This window comes from Lissotriton vulgaris, chromosome 9 (assembly GCF_964263255.1).
Source record: "Lissotriton vulgaris chromosome 9, aLisVul1.2, whole genome shotgun sequence".
In the NCBI taxonomy this organism is placed as follows: Eukaryota; Metazoa; Chordata; class Amphibia; order Caudata; family Salamandridae; genus Lissotriton; species Lissotriton vulgaris.
Window position 1 is genome coordinate 1,046,880,118 of NC_141697.1, and position 18,842 is coordinate 1,046,898,959.

At 42.0% G+C, this 18,842-nt stretch overlaps 1 protein-coding gene across 2 annotated transcripts in view; it reads left to right on the forward strand.

Moving 5' to 3' along the window:
* The window catches only part of MKRN2 (makorin ring finger protein 2), a 158,808-nt gene extending 147,602 nt beyond the window's left edge, over positions 1–11,206 (forward strand). Inside the window, exon 8 of one of the 2 annotated variants that reach the window (XM_086938966.1) lies at positions 1,442–11,206. In XM_086938966.1, coding sequence (XP_086795092.1) covers positions 1,442–1,594 — 153 coding nt within the window. In that variant the 3' untranslated portion in view covers positions 1,595–11,206. The remainder of the gene's footprint in view (positions 1–1,441) is intronic. The other variant, XM_086938967.1, reaches the window with a different exon arrangement.
* The last annotated feature ends 7,636 nt before the right edge of the window (positions 11,207–18,842 follow it).

Below are 18,842 nucleotides of genomic sequence, written 5' to 3' on the forward strand. Positions count from 1 at the left end.
GGATCATCTTGTGCATCCAAGCATGTTACTCCATGGCGAGGAAGGAGCCCCCGGCTGGATTGCGGGCTCACTCCACTCGGGGCACGGCAACGACAACTGCTCTGGGCCGAGGTGTCCCCCTGCAGGACATTTGCCAGGCAGCCACGTGGGCCTCGCTGCACACGTTCGCAAGACACTACTGCCTGGACAGTCAAGTCCGGAGGGATGGCTTCTTTGGCCGTTCCGTCCTCCAGGACTTTCTGGTGTGATATTGGTTCGCAGACCCACCACCGGGGTTGGTATTGCTGGGGTATCTATTCTAAGGTAAGGAATCTATCACTAACGTGTCTCTTTCAGATGCACAAGTTACTACTTGTGTAACGATATATCTGTAAGAGACATTAGTTAGTGATAGATTCCTTACCGACCCACCCATCCTCCCCGTTCTGCGAACCGATATCTAGGGTTAAGGTCATCCCCTTTCAGGGCCCTAGTTTCATGGCACCAGTGTTAGTTCTATCATGGCTCTGCGTATCTGGCGCGGAAAAGCTGTGTGTCAGAACTGACGTCAGCGCGCATGTGCGCCGTCTAAGTACTCCGGCGACGTCATCCCGGCGCTCACGACGCCGACGACGGACGCGGAGCCGCAGACGACGCCTACCGGCGCGCAGGGGTATTGCTACGCAAAAGTTTCCGGATCCAGTCTGACGCCTGGGGATATTCTAAGGTAAGGAATCTATCACTAACTAATGTCTCTTACAGATATATCGTTACACAAGTAGTAACTTGTGCTTTAATAGATGTCTTAGTCCAGTGAGATATTTTACCTGCAGTAGTACCGTTCACACCAATAAAGAGAGCCCTGGAAAAACCATTGAAAACCTGGGGGATTTTTTGTCTAATTGTTTTGATTTTGCTGAAAGATAAACATTTTGAAATCTAGGATATTGGATTTTAGTTGGAGGTGCTAGAGTGATTAAAGGCTGCAATGCAAAATTATTTATATTTTTTGCAGTATAATTTATGTGGATCAGTACACGAAGAGTGTCTCATAGTTGGTTGATTTGTTATTTTTTCTGTAGTTGCCCAATACGTATTTATTTTGACAGTGTATCGCTTGGGACAGCATCCAACAGATTGCGTGACAGTAGTAGTTACGATCTCTTGGAAATGTCTGGTTCCTTTGTTGTAACAAATATGCTTTTCAATTTGGCTCCAGATATATGTGACACTTTTTGGCTTTCTGCGTGCTTGCAAGAGCCATGCTTTTGAATAGGCGCAAATAAGGTACCACTGTTGCATCTCATATTTTTTAAACACTTGCTCATGGGGCTCTCGTTTTGGGTTTATCCACACAAGCCTAAATAGAGAACCTATACTGTGATTCAACATGATATTCACATTTAAATCTAGATTGCTCTATTTTGTTCTATATTAAAGATCTCTTGCATGCTTCTTTCAGTTCTTCAACTCTGTTCGACTCTGGGATTTCATTGAAGACCGTGAAAACCGTGGGATGCCAAATGCAGAAGAAAGAGATGAAGTGGCTGAGCTTGGTGATCTGTTTATGCATCTGTCAGGAGTAGGTCAAGAACCATCTGCACAAGCAGACTGAGATCTCAACAACTCGGTGCCAGCCGCATTGATTCTTTATCATAGAGACATTTGCAGACCTCCTGTGCACCAGTAGAATTTAATACCTATTTGCATTGTTAAAAAGAGAGATCAGGGTGCAAGTCCAGGTGTCCTTTGTACATTGAATGAATAAAATAAGGAGGGGCACCTGCACACCTGCTCAAAACATGCACATTTCTTTAGGGGTGCACAAATACAACCTTTTGAAAATGGTGATAGTGTAATCCCTTCTGGCACTTTTTCAATGAGGAAAATATCGATCTTGTAATGGAAAAAATGGGAGTAAAGTTATGTCCACTATGTGTGAATGTTGATATATTGTTTATACAACTTGTTACCTTTACAGCAAAACACTGCAGTGCACATCCATTTATATATAAGTCATAGTACTGGCATCAGTTTGGCATGGCCGTAGAACAAGTTGGGTTGTTGTGTGAAGTTTGTGCTTATTTTGTGTACTGACTCCTAATCATACTGCAATAACAGAGATTATGCCAGTTATAGTATGTTTATAAGTGGAATACCGGTCACTTCATGGTTAAAATAGGGTATTGCTACAACCACGTGACGGTTTGCGCACATTCTCTTTTTTTGGCTCCACAGAGGAGCAATTTCACATTTAACATAGCCACATGCTGTCAATAGAAGTGTTTCCTTGCAAGAACAAACAATTTATGGTCTAGTGTTCCTGCTCTCACCAGTTAGTGGTGTTGCATTGGAATAGTGCAGCGGCCAAGTAAAATACATCAACCGTAAAAATCCTAACCTATTTAAAACCAAAAACAAGCCCTTGACAAATAGATAATGGCAAGGTGTACAGTATGTGCCCAGTTTCAGATAGAACTAATTTAATTGGCGAGTTGAAATGATTTACTCTGCTCTTGCATGATTCATTCAATATACGTGTCCTCAGAATATCTACACATGATGTGCAGTATGTTTCTATTTGCTATCTATTCCAGGGCTCCGCTCCTAGAATAGGACCGAATACCCTGGTCTTCTACAGTCCTGACTTTAATCATAAGGGCTTCCCAGCACACTTCTAAGAGCCAGTCATAGCTGAACCCAATTTACCTGGCTATCTTTTACTACCCTGGTCATTATGATAACAGGAATGAAAGCAAAGGAGTCTGTCGGCTTTCCACTATAGATCAGGCTGTCTCCAAACTTCCTTTATACCCAAGTGCCTTAAATGGCACTTACTTTCTGTAAAGGCACAGATTTCCAGCTGCGATTGCTTCCACATAATGAAACCTCCCCCCACATAATAAAACCTCCTCCCAGCGCACACACATTTTCAACTCAGAAATCCTGTGTCCTGCAGCATTGATAGTTCTGAGTCTTTGTCCTTGGTTCCCTGATGAAGAGCTTGTGGGAAGAAGCATTATCCAGTAAAAAAGCATATAGATTATTTGCTGCTGTGCTAAGGGCCAGCCACTGAAACCCCTCATGCTTTTAACTGGATCAAATGAGGAAAAGTTGCAACTTGAGAATGCTGAGCTATAAATGCTGCTGTTCAGCCAGGACTTGAGTTGAGGACACAGACACCTGCAATAGTGCAAGGTGGGCATACGATCCATAACTGATATAGAGCAAGGTGGATGGCTGATATTCCAACAGGAGGAGGGATTATTCTGCTGTTGCATGCTAGAGAAGACACCTTTTGAGTTTTGGGCAGAAAGTATAACTTCTAATACTACCCTCTTACCATAAGCAAATTGCACAAACTGAATGCCCAAAGACATGGTGCCTACTAATATAATAAAGCGGTATTAAAAACACAAACAATAGACCTGTTTCTGCAATGGCAGTAACCTTCCTCTGTCAAAGGAATGCACTTAATAGGTTATGTCCAGAACAGTTCCAACAACGTGAATCCCATAATGAGGAATCTGTTCAAGTGTCTGATTTTTAACAGGGACTGAAGCAAAGTTTACCATTGAGGATTTCTTCTTTGTATGATCTTAACCATATATCAGTTAGTTACCCAGCTAGGGTAAGTGTGCACGTTCAACATTCTCGGATGTCTTGCCACTAGCAATGTCAACTTAATGAATAGGAGTACCTGTTGACCTCTCATGCGAGTAGATTAAAGTGCATTCAATTATCACTGGGTGGATTTCTATGACAAACCTCCTGTCTTACAGGTATGTGAAGTTAGAGGGGTTTTAAATCAAGAGTGCATGGACTGTATTCTCTAAATAGTGAGATTATCGGGACCAAAGCAATTCATTTGAGACTTCATTTCTCTAGACTCCTCAAGTGCAAACTTTAGTAGTAGTATTAGAGCCCTTTCATTACAGGCACGCTCCTACAAAAGCAAGTTTTAAATGTTGGACTTGTGTGAGATCCACCCTTCTGGACATTGGGTGGGATGAAGGACTGGATGAAAGAATATTACAGCCGAAAGCCTTTTCCACTTCCTCCAGAATCCACTGGTCTTTTGTCCATCCTTTGTGATGGATAGCTACTGAATGAAAATGAAGGTGACCTCTACTCAGTTCCCTACAAGACTTTGGCATGTTTCTTTCTGCTAACCTCTAATAGTTTTCCTGATATGTGTAGCAGAGAAAGCAAGCGGGCTGAAGGGGTTTCGAGAAGAGGAGGCGTTAAGACCGATAAGGAGATTTTTCTCTAAAGCCTGCTGTTAAGGGACTTTTAGGTGCCCAGCATATGGTAACCTTATACATCTTTTCCACCTCGAATTGAAACCCTTTGGCATCCTTCTTCAAGGTAACATGTATGCAACCCACAAATCAACAAGAATCATCTTAAAAGATTGGAGATTGAACAGGTTGGCATTTCCCAGGAAGAATAGAGTCTATGACCTTTAATTCACACTTAGAGAGAAGCTTAGTTCTGTTGACCCTGAAACAAGGAGACTGACATAGGAATAAAGGTGTGATAGGATGGTTTAACTTTTATATCTGTGCCCATATGTAAATTCAATGTGGTTACGCTTGCCTTATGGAAAGCTTGTCTTGTTGTAGAATTAGAGGCTAGGTCACAGGGTTAGAATTCAGTTGAAACGCATACTTGATTCCAGGGATGAGCTTGCTCATAGCGTCAGAGAAAAGAAATCTGTGCCTGGGAAGCTTTGATCATTTGACTCTGTAGATAATATTAGGACAGTGTAGTCCTACGTGGAGGGCACACTTTTTTGTGTGTGTTTGGACCTGCCCCATAGCACAGTAGTAGGTCTTAGAAATGGACTTACCTCTTTCAAGCATACCAAGTGCCCAGAAAAAAATGCAAAGCTTTGATTGCCCGGACTCTTAGGTGTTTCTATTAAAGGGACAAGAAGCATTTTACTCACCAGAACCCAGTTGAATGTACCTATATTCCCATCTGAAGGGATCCACTTGGTTCTCCCCAAGAAAACCAGCTAATATGAGCTAATTAGAGCACTCCCTCTACAGTCTACTTTAATGTCTTATAAGGATAATAGGAATTTTAAAGTGACGGTTGTAGGCTATGTAAGAGAGAAAGCCAGCTCTCTTCTGAATTTGTATAACCAGGAAACCTATTTTTACACTTTGGCGACCATTAGCATTGAATTAGTTGCCATATTTGTTCCTTCCCTCATATTCAGCCTAATGTCTGTCTTATAATAATATCTAAATTATTCCCAATAACTGTGAATTCTAATCGAAACACTAATATTTCACACACCATTGGTAGTTCTATGAGAGGGTTGGGGACAATAAACTAAAAACATGTATTAGGAAACCTAAGAAAATAAGACCATTATGTATGAACACATTTTCTCATAGACACAAAATGGGTAAAACCCTTTGATACATCTGGCCAATAGTTTCTTGATAATAGACCTTTATGCAATGTTCCACTTGTGTTGGTTCCCACAACAGTGTGCACTAGCCAATGACGTGGTGGATTCTTTCCTGCTATAGGACTTCAAGATTACCACTAATATCATCATTTCATCATAGACTTCCTTACTTCCTCCAGTTGGCCATGGTCATCCTGGACACATCAAAATATCAGCTGTGTGCTTTGATGTCAATTCTCGGGACTAGTGCTGGATCTCTGGAGACCATGCAAACTATCTTAGTGGGTGCACAGTGTTTCTGCATAATGGATTTCTGGTAGTTGGGTAGTACCACACCTCCCTCCCAAGAGACTTTTTCTGCTGGCTGTTCTGTTTTAATGGTGCCACAGGTCATACAATTTGCGCAACTCCATTCTTTCACAGTCTGAGCTTTATGTGGTTTAAGGTGCACAAGATGATAAAACAAATTTTCCTAATTCATTCATGTTTGTTGATGATGGGAATCACTTCGGAATTTAACTAAAATCGCACTACTTTTTCGTTGAGGGATAAATGACGAAGATCAGTATAGAACATAATAAAACCACAAAAAAAAAAGGAACTTAGTGGTAGCATGAGCTCTGTCATACTGGTTGGTATTGTGAGTGGTACCTTGTGTCTGAGTGGAAAAGAAATTGGTGAAGAAACTGACTAGGTAAAGCCTTCTCACCAGATAGTATCCTATTAACAACAGAGGACCGAATCATACTGGATTGTTTTGCTCTGATTGCTTGGTATGGTTTAATCCTTTTTCCCACATAACCAGGAGCCTTTCCACAAGGGCATGTCTACACATAAATAAAGACTTTACATTTACCTCTGGTGCTGACATCTGGTTCCAGTGCAAATCCATAGAGGTCAGAGATACATGGCACCTATTGTGAAGGCTTTTTAAGGCTTGAATGTGTTCCTCTTGAAAGACCTACAATTTGAAGAGGTCCCAAGAAGGAAGGGGTCTCCCTAAACCTGTTTTTACTCCTACTACTTGAGCAATCGCTTCTTTTTCAGATTCTTCCAGAAGATTACTTGCTCATCTTAGAGGTTTTAGGTGATTGTTGGACAATTAAATGATCAAGTTTAAATGATGTAACAGACATTCATTAAAAAAAATCTGCCCTGGCTTTATTGTATTCCGTTTAGGATGGATTTTTATTCCATATACGAGAATTGTCAGTACTTACAATGATAAAGGTTTTTGTACTCACTTAGATTTTCCAATTGCCATTCATCTAAATTAGTATTTCATTGAATTTTCATTAGACATAACCGGTGTGCCATCCGGGTAACTGTAGAATGACCTCCCCAGTATCTGTAGTAGATTATGAAGAGGCTTGAGCTAATATGAAGGAACGAAGACAAAATAAACGTGGGGAACTCCAAATAGAAAAGGTGTCTCCTCTGCCTTGAGAGCCAGATCTTTACCCTTGCTGGTCTAGTATTAGGATATGAGGAGAGCTATGGCCCTGGATACATATAACATCGCACCAAATGTTTCAACAAGATTTGGTGGCCAGGGTGGTAAAGGCAGCCAGTAAGTCCAACAGCATTAAAGCTGTATATCTAGAATGTCAAGGATATTTATGTCACATTGGCCAATTTCCAAACCTCTTGTTTTGTCAGAAAACTGATTGCCATTCTCTCAGTAGACAGCTAATCTCTGATCTGAGAGCTGATTGAGTATTGCTTTTTCCATACCTTCAAGGTGTAGAGGATGTTGGACAATGGCCCTTCGATCAAGAGTGTCAAGACTGTTCTTTTAATGAACAGGGTAACCCAGTTTCTTTTCAATTTGACTGATGTCTTTCTTGATTGAGAAGATTCTTTAATAATTTCACGAAAAACGGATGCACACATATCCACATACTCCTTCATTAACGTGGAAAGACAAGGGTGTAAAGTTGCCTTTAGTCATTTAGCAATGTCATAAAAGATAAATAGTTTTTAGTGGGCCTTTGTTGCAACGCTTTTATCAGTACGTTTTTTTAACCTTCTCATAAGGATAGTCCATTACCAGTTTGAGGTGGGTGCCCATTAGTTAGGATATGGAATGCAGAGAAGAAGGCAGTTGAGGAATGGTGTCAGTAAAGAATGATGACATTTGACCATTTAGTAATTGGGGATGGGAATTGCATACTAGGTTAGAGGTTTTCCCAATCATCTAAAGTCTAACCCTTTCCAAAGGTATCCGATATATAGACTTATTTCCAAACTCACTATTATTCTACTTGCAACATTAAAAATTTAGCATTCAACGCCCGTTAATATTGAAGGCCTTAATCAGTCCTACTATTTATGCGTAGCCCAAGGAAAGGGGGTTCTGTGCTCATCTGATCCTCTCTTTATGAATGGCTATTTGTACTTGAGCCTGTTCATTGAATTTTGTGTGCTGCACTTTTAGAGAGTTTTTAAAGAATTGCGCTAAATATTGAAGGGTTCTAATAACTCATAAGTGATGTGTTGCAAGGGCATGAGTGTCAATTGATAGAAATGAAAATCAATAATCAAAGTAGTGAATACATCTCAAAATGAAGAGTTGTTATAAACCAGAACATGGTGAATTTTAGTCTTTCAGTTATTATTGCTAGTGCAGTTTGACCGACAGTATGTGGCAAAGAAGAAGCTCATGGAACTGCAGAAGAATTTTTGTTTTATTACTGTTCTAGTTCAAACTCTTTTAATACGTTCAAGGGGCATTAGCTAGTTAGCGTGAAGTTTGTCAGTGGGAGTCTCCTTTTCCCAGATTTCCTGGGAATCTGGATGCCATCAGCATGAATTAAAACCGGGATAGCCAAAAATTATATATCTTAGTTTTGTAAAAATCTGACCAGCAACTCCCTGTAGAAGATGTGGGCACATTGCAATCTGTAAAGTCAAACTGTAACTCTGCAAGGTGGCAAAAGCTATTTGATGGATTTGAGTAACTTAATTAGTACAAGACACAGCTTTGCACAGCATTGTGTCCTTTTTATTGGCGGCTGATGATTTGTGGGATCCAGAGGGTTCTGGTGGTGTCTATAACAATTCAGCATGAGAACTTTTTTTTGCAGTATTCTTTTTAAAATATATATATATAATGGACTTCTCCACTTAAATCACCCTGTTAGGAGGTCCATCTTGTGTGGGACTTGCACACAATATTAGACCCTTTGAGCCTATTCCTCCAACGACATTAGACCCTTTGAGCCTATTCCTCCAACGACATTAAACTAGTAGCAGACAAGTATCCACAAGCAGCAGAATTATTCAGTTTGCTGTCCCTGTCCTCCGATGAATACTGTACAGTATTTAATAATTGAACTTGCATTATTTTCTTTCCATAGCACTGTTCAGGCTTTCATTGCAAGCAGGCATCTGCCTATGCTCTTCCCAAGCTCTATTTTGGGCTAATAGACAAACCAGAACTTGACCGTTAGGACGTTTTAGATACTCATGTGTTCCAAGAGAATCTTTAGCATAACCCAAACTCACTGGCCTAAAAATAGTATTGCTCAATGAGTAGTTTCCTGTATTTTGATATGGGTTGAGTGGTCTCTTTCCCCGGCTGAATTAATCAAGGTTCAAATGCAGTGCCAGTGGCTTTCCAGCTTCATGTCCTAATAATCTGTAATGTGAAAATCTGCAAGCAGTTCTGTGATTTATGACTTTTGTCAACTTTATGCTTTGGACGTTCTCTTCGGAGCAAGTTACCACGTTTGGCCAAGCCCCTGATTATGTGAGTTATATTATCTTCTCGTGAATGGCAAGGTGTTGTTGCATAGAATATGAACTTAGGTGCAAGCACACAATATTGACAATAGTGACTCTTGTAATCCCACTCTTGTGGTGACTGCTGTGAGCCCAAACTCTTTCAGCAAGCCTAATTTCTTTTTAGTTTTGCTCTTAGCTGAAGTTGCAGATATTTCATCTATAATCATAGATTCCCATCTAATTGATCTCTTCTAATGCCGCTTGAGCAGCGATATCATTCTTTTTCTGGCCATACAAGTAACATTTTAAAACAATCTTTGCCCTTTGTTGCTTGTTTTGGGGCTGCATCTGTCAAGTAATTAAAGAGGCAAAAAGAATACCCTAAAACATTTGCCCACCACAAAATGAAAACATTGAAACTTTAAGCCCTGGTGTATGCTGTACATTTTCGGAAAGAGAAGAGCATGTCGACTGGTTTATGTCCAAAAGATGATGTAGTGGGACCCTACCTGGCATTCTCACCTTGGAGATAGCATTTTTGTAAGTTTAACTTTCATGACCTCTTCTGGTGCGACGGTCAGAATTAAAATGCAGGGATTCTCTTTGGATTGAATGTAAAAGATGAAGTACGAAGAGGAATATGATTAGTTGTCTTATGTGCTACCCAACATTTCGCTCATTGTCCTAATCATTGAATTGTTTGTCCCGAATTATGTAAAGATCTCAGCAAATTGTTTTGCCAACTTTCTAATTTGTTTCATAAATGTTCTTCTGTAGGTGAGCATTCTAGTTTCAAGTTAGAAATATGTACGGCACCTCAACGTGGACTAAAATGTTTGTAGGTATATAGGAGACAAACAAGCAAATGTAAGGTTGTGCTTTTGTATTTTATTGTAAAAGTAACTTGAACAGTTGTAGACACATTAGGTCATTTCCATTGAATTCACTACAGTTTGTAAATCTTTCATAAAAACATCAAGATGTTGTTTCTTTCGTCTGTAGTGAGGACATACCAGCTAATACTTTAATGTACCGACTCTGGGTAGCATGACTTCATGAAGTGCTCGTTAAAATTATTGCAGTATTTAATGGATGTTACATTATTTCCCAATATTAACCTAGGAAAACAAACAGCAACTGTGTTCATGTGAGCATTTTTCTGATAATGTCAACATTTTATAGTCTTGCAAACAGGGTATATAACAAGAAAAGTTGAACACTGGTGCTTTCTTATATATGTAGTTCATGTTGTATTAGGGCGAGTGAGTGACATGAAGTGGCGCATCATTCACTGTGCATGAGATGGATGTAAGAGCATCTGTGCTGCTCAGAATTGTGCCGAATATGAAATATATGAACATACCAAAGGTGCCACCCTTAGCACTTCCACCAAGATAGGTTAGAAGAAGGCACCATCCATGCACCTGCAGGGAAACAAAATATCAATAAATATAAATTTGGCTCTCTTAATTGTAAAATATGCACTTAACAAATGTGCATAAAGACTTTTAGCTCATAATTGCCTGTGCATGTTGTACCAAGGATCTGTGGTTGCAAGCACTGACGTAAGCTGTGCACTAAATATGTGTGGAGAGTTGTTTGAACTGTCTTGATCACATGCTGTTGTATAAACAGTTGTAACCTTGTGTTGTAGTTCTCAGTGTGTTTAATGGACCTTTGTAAATTCAACAACGCCCTACCATTGTACTAAAGAGCAAAATGCAAGTCTCTAACGCAGACACTGGACTGTGTTGCTGAGGTGTGACACGATCTGTATGTGGGACGATGGTGAATGTTCTGTGGTATTTATATATGCATACTTCTTCGATGAATTAGCAACAGATGGAGCCCATCTTTTCTCATGAACTCCTGAACCTTTATTTAAAAACTTTGTTGATGGAACTTTTGCCAGGTAGCCAAATCTAGTTCAATATAAATGTAAATACATATATTTAAAACAGAAAAAAATCATGGATTGTGTGTACATATAATTTAGCTCTTAGTGCCTTGAACATAATATGTAGGATATTTTTTGATTTCCTTCCTAATAAAGTTTTACAGATTGAGTTATTGAAAGGTGTTCTGCTTTCTGTTTTCACTTCTAGTAAATGTCTTTGTGTTTTAGCACCATCCACATTTGATAATGTATTTTTCTACCTGGAGATTAGTAATCTTGAGAAATATTTCTGCCATCCTAACAAGTCTGCCTGTTTTTTCACCACACCTTTCCAGGCTACAGACCGATTCCAAGAGTGAAGTGGTAGGACCGCATCCAAGAGTGATGCCCCAGCTCAATGTTGACACTGCCCATGACATGATGAAAGTTCCTTTTTATCATGCTACACAGACACAACTGATATGAAGCACTGTGTACTTTTTTTTGTCTAATTTTGTGCCTCAGGATTTATCGTTTCAGATAGACTTCTAGCAGCATATTCCTTACCTTAGAATTATCACCAGGCATCGGACTGGATCCAGAAATTCTTCAAGAGCAGTACTCCTGCGCACCAGTAGGTGGCATCATTTGGCTCTGTGAGGCATCATCCACACCGGAAGTGGCATGCGAGGTGCCTAGATATGTGCAACTCCAGCACTCGGAATTATTTTCTTTCCTTTCAAGTCAGTGCAGATCTGGAGAACCGCTACCCTCGGTCACAGTCGTTAGAAGACTCCAGCTTGCCCAAAATGCGGCAGCCAGGCGGCTTTTTTCCTTGCAAAGCTTTGTGCTGTTTCTGGTCTTCTTCACAAACTGCATTGGCTGCCAGTGGAGAAGTGCATCCACTTGAAGACCTAGTGTACAGCCCATAAGATTCTGTTCTCCCAAAGGGCTCCTGTTTTGTCCAGTCTGCTATCTTGCTACAGACCCTCTTGCCACCTACGTTCAGCCGATCTCAACTTGGCCACTGTCCCCCAAGTACGGAGGGCACGAACTGGAGGCCACTGATTTTGCGCCAAGGTTCCCGTTCTTTGGAATTTACTTCTCCTCTCCATGAGAAGCATTGAAAACCATCTGCACTTCAGGACATCTCTGAAGGCATGGCTGTTTTCGATCAAAATTTTCAATTTTCTCCTTTGAGAGGCCGATAGTGTCAGCTACCTATTTTTTGAGGTCTAGCGCTGGGAAGCCCTGTTGTTGGGGCAGCTACACGCTCTACAACACCCCTTAACATAACATAGTCTCCTATTTGGATGGCTGGCTGTTGAATGATTTGTGTATTTTAAAAAAAGTAACTTCTGAGATACTTGCAACCTAAGGCAAACATTTGGATTCTTGTTCACCTTCGCAACGTCTTCAGAGTTCGTCTATAGAAATTTCCCAAGTGAAAATATATTGGGTATGGACATTCTTCAGTATTGCTTCCTCATCGTCAGTACTGTCATTAGAATATTTTTTTTAAAGTAAGGAACATTGATGAATTATTAGAGCTGAGCATAACTGAATCTTGCTTGTCCCATAGCCTTCTTATCAAACAGTGTGCCATAAAAATAGGAACCAAGGCCTGCAAAGTACTTTAATTGATGACTCGATTTATTTTTTTTGTAATTCAAAATGTACTGTAACACCAGAAAAAAATGGTTATCGTGAATAAGTAGCAAATACTTTTGTAGACTGCCAGAATTAAGGATAAAACAAAATGTGATTGCTTATAATAATGCTCCAAACTTGCTGTATTAGTAATGATAAATGATAGGCGCAGAAAATAACTTTCATTATTTTTATCAGAAAAACAGAGAAAATTCCAAACTGGTGTTGACCAGGACAAAGGATCAATGAATGGAAAACGTAGGAACTGCATCATAATTACGTGTTTAAGTTCTAGAAATGTGTATTGTATTAAAAATATACATTACAATAATTAAAATGGAACTGCTGATCCAAAATAAGACCAGAAATCAATTAACATGCCAAAACTATTAATAAAATACTAAAAAATTCAGATTTGTAATATGTGGATGTAAGGCAACTCAAACTAAAAGTCGGAACTCAAATAAAAGGAGAAGGAGACAGAGTATGGATGTCACTGAAAACACAGGTCTAATAGAGTATCAATAATATAAAAATAGCAGTGTAATGAAGCATAATATCAAATTCTTCATAAATTCAGTCTACAGAAACGAACACCGCCTTCTAAGAGGTTTAGCAACTTTGTAATTTGCAATTGTGCAACAAGCAGAAGATAAAGATGTTTTTGTTGAAGATTCTGTCAAAGGTAACCACAATTTGCTATTTTTTAATGAACATATGGGTCAAAGAACTATTAATAGCGTTCATTTTATGGGCATATGCCATTTGGTCATGTCTTTTAGGAAAGTTCGAAACAATCTTTCCCAATAGGTAAGATTTGTTGTAAGGCAAGCTGTCCTTCCAGTGATTGCTATAAGTTTATCAAAGAAAACGATAAGTTGGTAACACTTGCTGAAATTACGGACAGAGTAACGCAACTCAATAACATCTAAAACTACTATATTCCAAACTAATGCTCCCTTACCTTTGCAACATATTTTTCTTGGTAGTATAGTGGACCATTTTCAATTTCTCACAAACAAGGGAGGGAGAAAGTGGTTAGATGCGCTGTGGACTCTGCCTACTTAGGAAACTGTGAAAAAACATAGGAAGTCCACCCTTCATTCATGGAAAAACTTAATTAATGAAAAAAGCTGTCCTTCCAGTGATTGCTATAAGGTTATCAAAAAAAATGAAAAGTTTTCTTAAATAACCCTCACCCACCAAAAGGTCCCTTGGTGGCATGATTCATCATCGGGTTCTTCCCGCCCTGCTGTGGGACGGGGCGTGCTGCGACCGACGGAGACGTGGGATCACGTTTTGTGAAGTGATACTATGGGGTCGATTCCGATTCAAGAAAAAGCCTTCCGATTAGCTGTAGGGAGCGTTATTTCCCGTACGAATCGTACACCTTCAACGTCCCCGTACGAACAAGCAAGTACGATCCGAACCCAAAGCGCCACTCCATACGACTCGTACCAAATACCATACAACTAGAAAGTGCATACGGATTGTATCCGACTGACGCGGTACGCTACGTCCGAACGTAAATAGGCCGCTCTTTCCAGACCAGGAAGTACGATCCGTGTCTACGACACTCCGTACGGCTCTTTTGCTACGAGAGCTGAAAACTGCCGTAAGAGCAGAGTCCGGCCCAAACTGCACCCCGTTACGCGACATACACGACATGAACCTCATCGTCTGTGTCATCCCAGTCTTGTACGCCTACAACCTCGTACATCGAAACCGACGACGGCGCAGACGGTGAATACAACGTACCACAACAACCTAAGTATACCTGTACGGTGCACCACACTCCCACATCACTATTGCAATAGCGAAATGTGCCTCATATACGCCATCAATGTCGGGGTACGTTGCGCCACATACACGTGCATATCACGATTGCAGTAGTGATACGTGCCGCACATATGCCATTAATGTCGGGGTACGGAGCACCACACGCACGCGCATATCACCATTGCAATAGTGATAAGTGCAGCGCACACGTCTGTAATGTATGTGTACGGGGCGTAATATCTGAGTGGTGGGTGCACAGGACTCCAAGCAGTGCCCAGATATAGGAAGGGTGGCTGGATAGGACTCCCAGCAGTGCCCAGACATAGGAGGGGTGGCTGGATAGGACTCCAGCAGTGCCCAGACAGTATAGGGGGTGGCTGGATAGGACTCCCAGCAGTGCCCAGACATAGGAGGGGGGTGTAGATAGGACTCCCAGCAGTGCCCAGAGATAGGAGGGGGATGTACATAGGACTCCCAGCAGTGCCCAGACATAGGAGGGGTGTGTAGATAGGACTCCCAGCAGTGCCCAGACATAGGAGGGGGGTGTAGATAGGACTCCCATCAGTGCCCAGACAGTATAAGGAGGAGGTCTTCAAACATTTGTCGGCCGAGCCCCCCCCCACCCCCCCCCCCATCTAAACCTTTTTACACGGCGAGCCCCCCCTCATCCCCACCACCACCTGATAAAAAAGTTCAGCAAACTGGTACTCTGCATCATTGATGGCCATTCCCTCCTGCAGAGCCCAAGTTGTATAGGGCAAATAATATTTAAAAAAGTAATAGTGTTTAGTAAACTAAAGTTTTTGTGGTGTATGTGCTTATTCTAAAGTTCAAATGAAAAGAAAACAATTAGCCCAACAAATGTCATTGTTGCTTTATTTTTCACATAAAACACAAAATTTAGGATAGATTAGCAAAAACACTCCAAAAACACAGGTGTGGGAGTGCATGTTTTACTCCACAGAGACAATGTTTGGATGGATTCTTGCTTCTGCCATCCTTGGGTTGTGCTCCACTTCCAGTCTTGAGCAGTGCCTGGAAACAGGAGAGCTCACAAAATGTTGTAATATATTATTATTACCAAAGGGATGAGGTAGCTGCTGGACCCAGTGGTTTATTTTGACCAGAGAAGGGTGCCGCCCATAAAGGGGCTTCTGACTAAGAACTGGGGATACAATTGCCTTCACATCAGGTGCACAACGCCAATAGGGCTCAAAGGGCTTCAGCGCCCTCACCCCCCTGCCCCCCCCAAACCCACCAGTCGTGTGGAAAACCACCAGCGTGCTGGATGCACAGCGTGGATTAATGTATTTATATTTCACATTCTTAATCAACAATGAAATCACCAGTGCTAATCAAATCAATTTAAACTTCACATTTATCTGAAAGTACTCATTCCAGCATCACAAAAATGTTTTTTTGTTGTTCATTTAAATAAAAATTGTCAACATGTACAACATAAGATCATTGCATTCAACTAAATGCTGTACAAAATCAAAAACTTCAACAAATAATATGACTTCAGTGGTGTTCTGAAGTTACATAGCCATGCCCAATGCATTTCGGGATTAAACTCAAATCCCTTCTTCAGGGGACACTGTAGGAATATACATAAACATACCATATATAGAATGCTGATATAATTTAAATTCTTTAAGATGCATCGTTTAACATGTCCAGGAGTGCCAGCTCAGACCCTGTATGTATTTAACCCAAGGCAATACCAAGAAAGTAGAGCTGTGATTTTGTGCACCATGTCCGAATTTGTGAAAAGAAGCAGTGAGCATGCCCTCTATCTAAAGCACTGTGAACATGTGACTCATAAGCCGCTGTGACTGCATGCGAGCCTGCACAAATCCTGCGGGCACCTCGCTTAACAACTTACTGGAGGGCTGTAACAAACGGTGAATCTCAAGTAAAAAATGGAGGCAGCTCAACTACAGGAAAAAATTAATCTGTGGAAAAAATATGAAATCCGAAAGTGTCACCGTTGGCAACGAAAAAAATGATTGAGTGGAGCAGTGATTGCAATGGCAAACTGCTGGGGACAGCTCAATGTAACAACCAACTTCTGAACTATACGCCAAAAAACATCAAAATCAGCAGTAAGCGGGTTTAAAACCTGCTCAAGTACTCCCAGCAGTGCCCAGACAGTATAGGGGGTGGCCGGATAGGACTCCCAGCAGTGCCCAGACATATGAGGGGGGTGTAGATAGGACTCCCAGCAGTGCCCAGACAGTATAGGGGGTAGCTGGATAGGACTCCCAGCAGCAGTGCCCAGACATAGGAGGGGTGGCTGGATAGGACTCCCAGCAGTGCCCAGACATAGGAGGGGGGTGTTGATAGGACTCACAGCAGTGCACTGACATAGGAGGGTGTGTAGATAGGACTCCCAGCAGTGCCCAGACATAGGAGGGGGGTGTATATCGGACTCCCAGCAGTGCCCAGACATAGGAGGGGGTGTAGATAGGACTCCCAGCGGTGCCCAGACCGTATAGGGGGTGGCTGGATAGGACTCCCATCAGTCATAGGGTTGTGCATTTCCAACAGCATACAACAACTACATGCCTGTATGTGTACATCCCTAACCTGTAACACTCATGATAGTTGCATATCAACACATCACTCACAGCAGTGACCTACTTCACGTAGAATGTTATCCTGTCACACACTGGGTGATACACTACATGTGGTTTTTCTTGTCAGATCCCACATGCATATCCACCCTTGTTAGCTGCCACCCCCCACCCCCCTCCATCATGACTCAATAGTGTGTAGTCATGTAACAGACTAACAAACAAATGAAGCACAAATGTACTAATAAATTGTCATGTACATCCCGGACATGATATGAATGTCCAGGTGGTGAAACATGTACTCCCTCATGGAAGGAAGACGCTACAAAACCCCTAGATACAAAGCACCCAAATGTGTTTTGTGTGCACAAAGTTCTAAGTTTACAATCTGAATCATGAGGTCAAGGCGGATAACATTGTCATGCATAGTGTGAAAAATGATGATGGACCCCCTGAAGGCAGTACTACACATTACAAACCCAAGCACAGGGAGTAGCATGGATGGCAATGACCAATTATCTGATTTCATTTGTGAGCATGCATGGCCATTGCCGAAGGGAATGTACAGTCCTAGGGGAAATCCATACAAAAGTCACCACAACAATTGTGCAACTGTCTGTAGTGAAGATTTCATGTGACACTGAGGAAGGGACACTCTTTTGGATAATGTCTGTATGCAAACTGCACACACACCAATCTAGATAATGTGCTGCTACATTGGGATAGCACAGAGGTACCATGGTCCACCTCATTCCCATCAGAAAAATAGACATCTTTCACAATACCAAAACATCAACATTACACCACCTCGTAGGCACACAGCACCTAAAGCAATTGCCTGAAATGCAATAGTTTAGAATGAAAAATAAAATGCTTTACTCAGCACCATCATGTAAAATAATAAATAAATGAGTCCAGCCTCGCAGAAGGCCAACGGCCAGTCCAATATACTGTTCACAACAGTGGTCACGTTGTGGAGGTTGTCACCCCAAAACTTGCCTGCTCATGGTGGAGTCAGAGGTCTGTGGACACATGGAGGGCATCATCAGAGTCCGTGTCCGGCACCGCAGGGACAGGAGAGGGAAGGGCTTGTGTAGTGGGTGCAGGTGGGGAGGATTCCTCCACAGTGGCAGGTGTAGCGCAAAAGGTGGCAACATATTCAGTGCTGCACACTGCTGCCAGTTCTGACAGCCTACCACCTGAACGCGGGGACACAATGGGAGTGGAGGTAGAGGGCTGTGAGTCAGGTGTAGTGTGTCTGTGGGTGGGTGGGTGATTTCTGTCCCCTGTCCCTGTGGGTGTGCGTACACCCCCTGAGATTGGGTGCCTGGAGGTCTGCGTTTCGACTTACGTGTGGGTGTGCTGGGTGTTCCTGTTGGGGTGTGTGATCTGGTGTGTCTGCGTGTATGTTGGGCAGGTATGGGCGAAGGTTATGTGGATGGGTCGGAAGGAGGGTGGGCTGACGCTGCAGGATGGCAAGTGCTGCCGTCAGTGTTGAGTCTATGGACGACAAACTCCGACGTTGCTCAGACATGTCAGATGACATGCCCTCCATGAATGACAACAACTGTGTTATGATCTTGGTTTGTCCATGGAGGACAGTCAGCACTGACGCCTGACCAACTTGAATCTGCCGGAGTATGTCCACAGACTCGGCACTGAGGGCAGCAGGGGAGACAGGGGCAGGGGCTGCGGTGCCGGGGACGAAGGAGACACGGGGGCAGCCCGGACCAAAGTGGCCCTAGCAACTGGGAGGGTGAAGATGGGTCTGGAGGAGGAGGGGACAGACATAGTGGGTGCAGCTGCTGTTGCTGCATATTCCCCCTCCTCC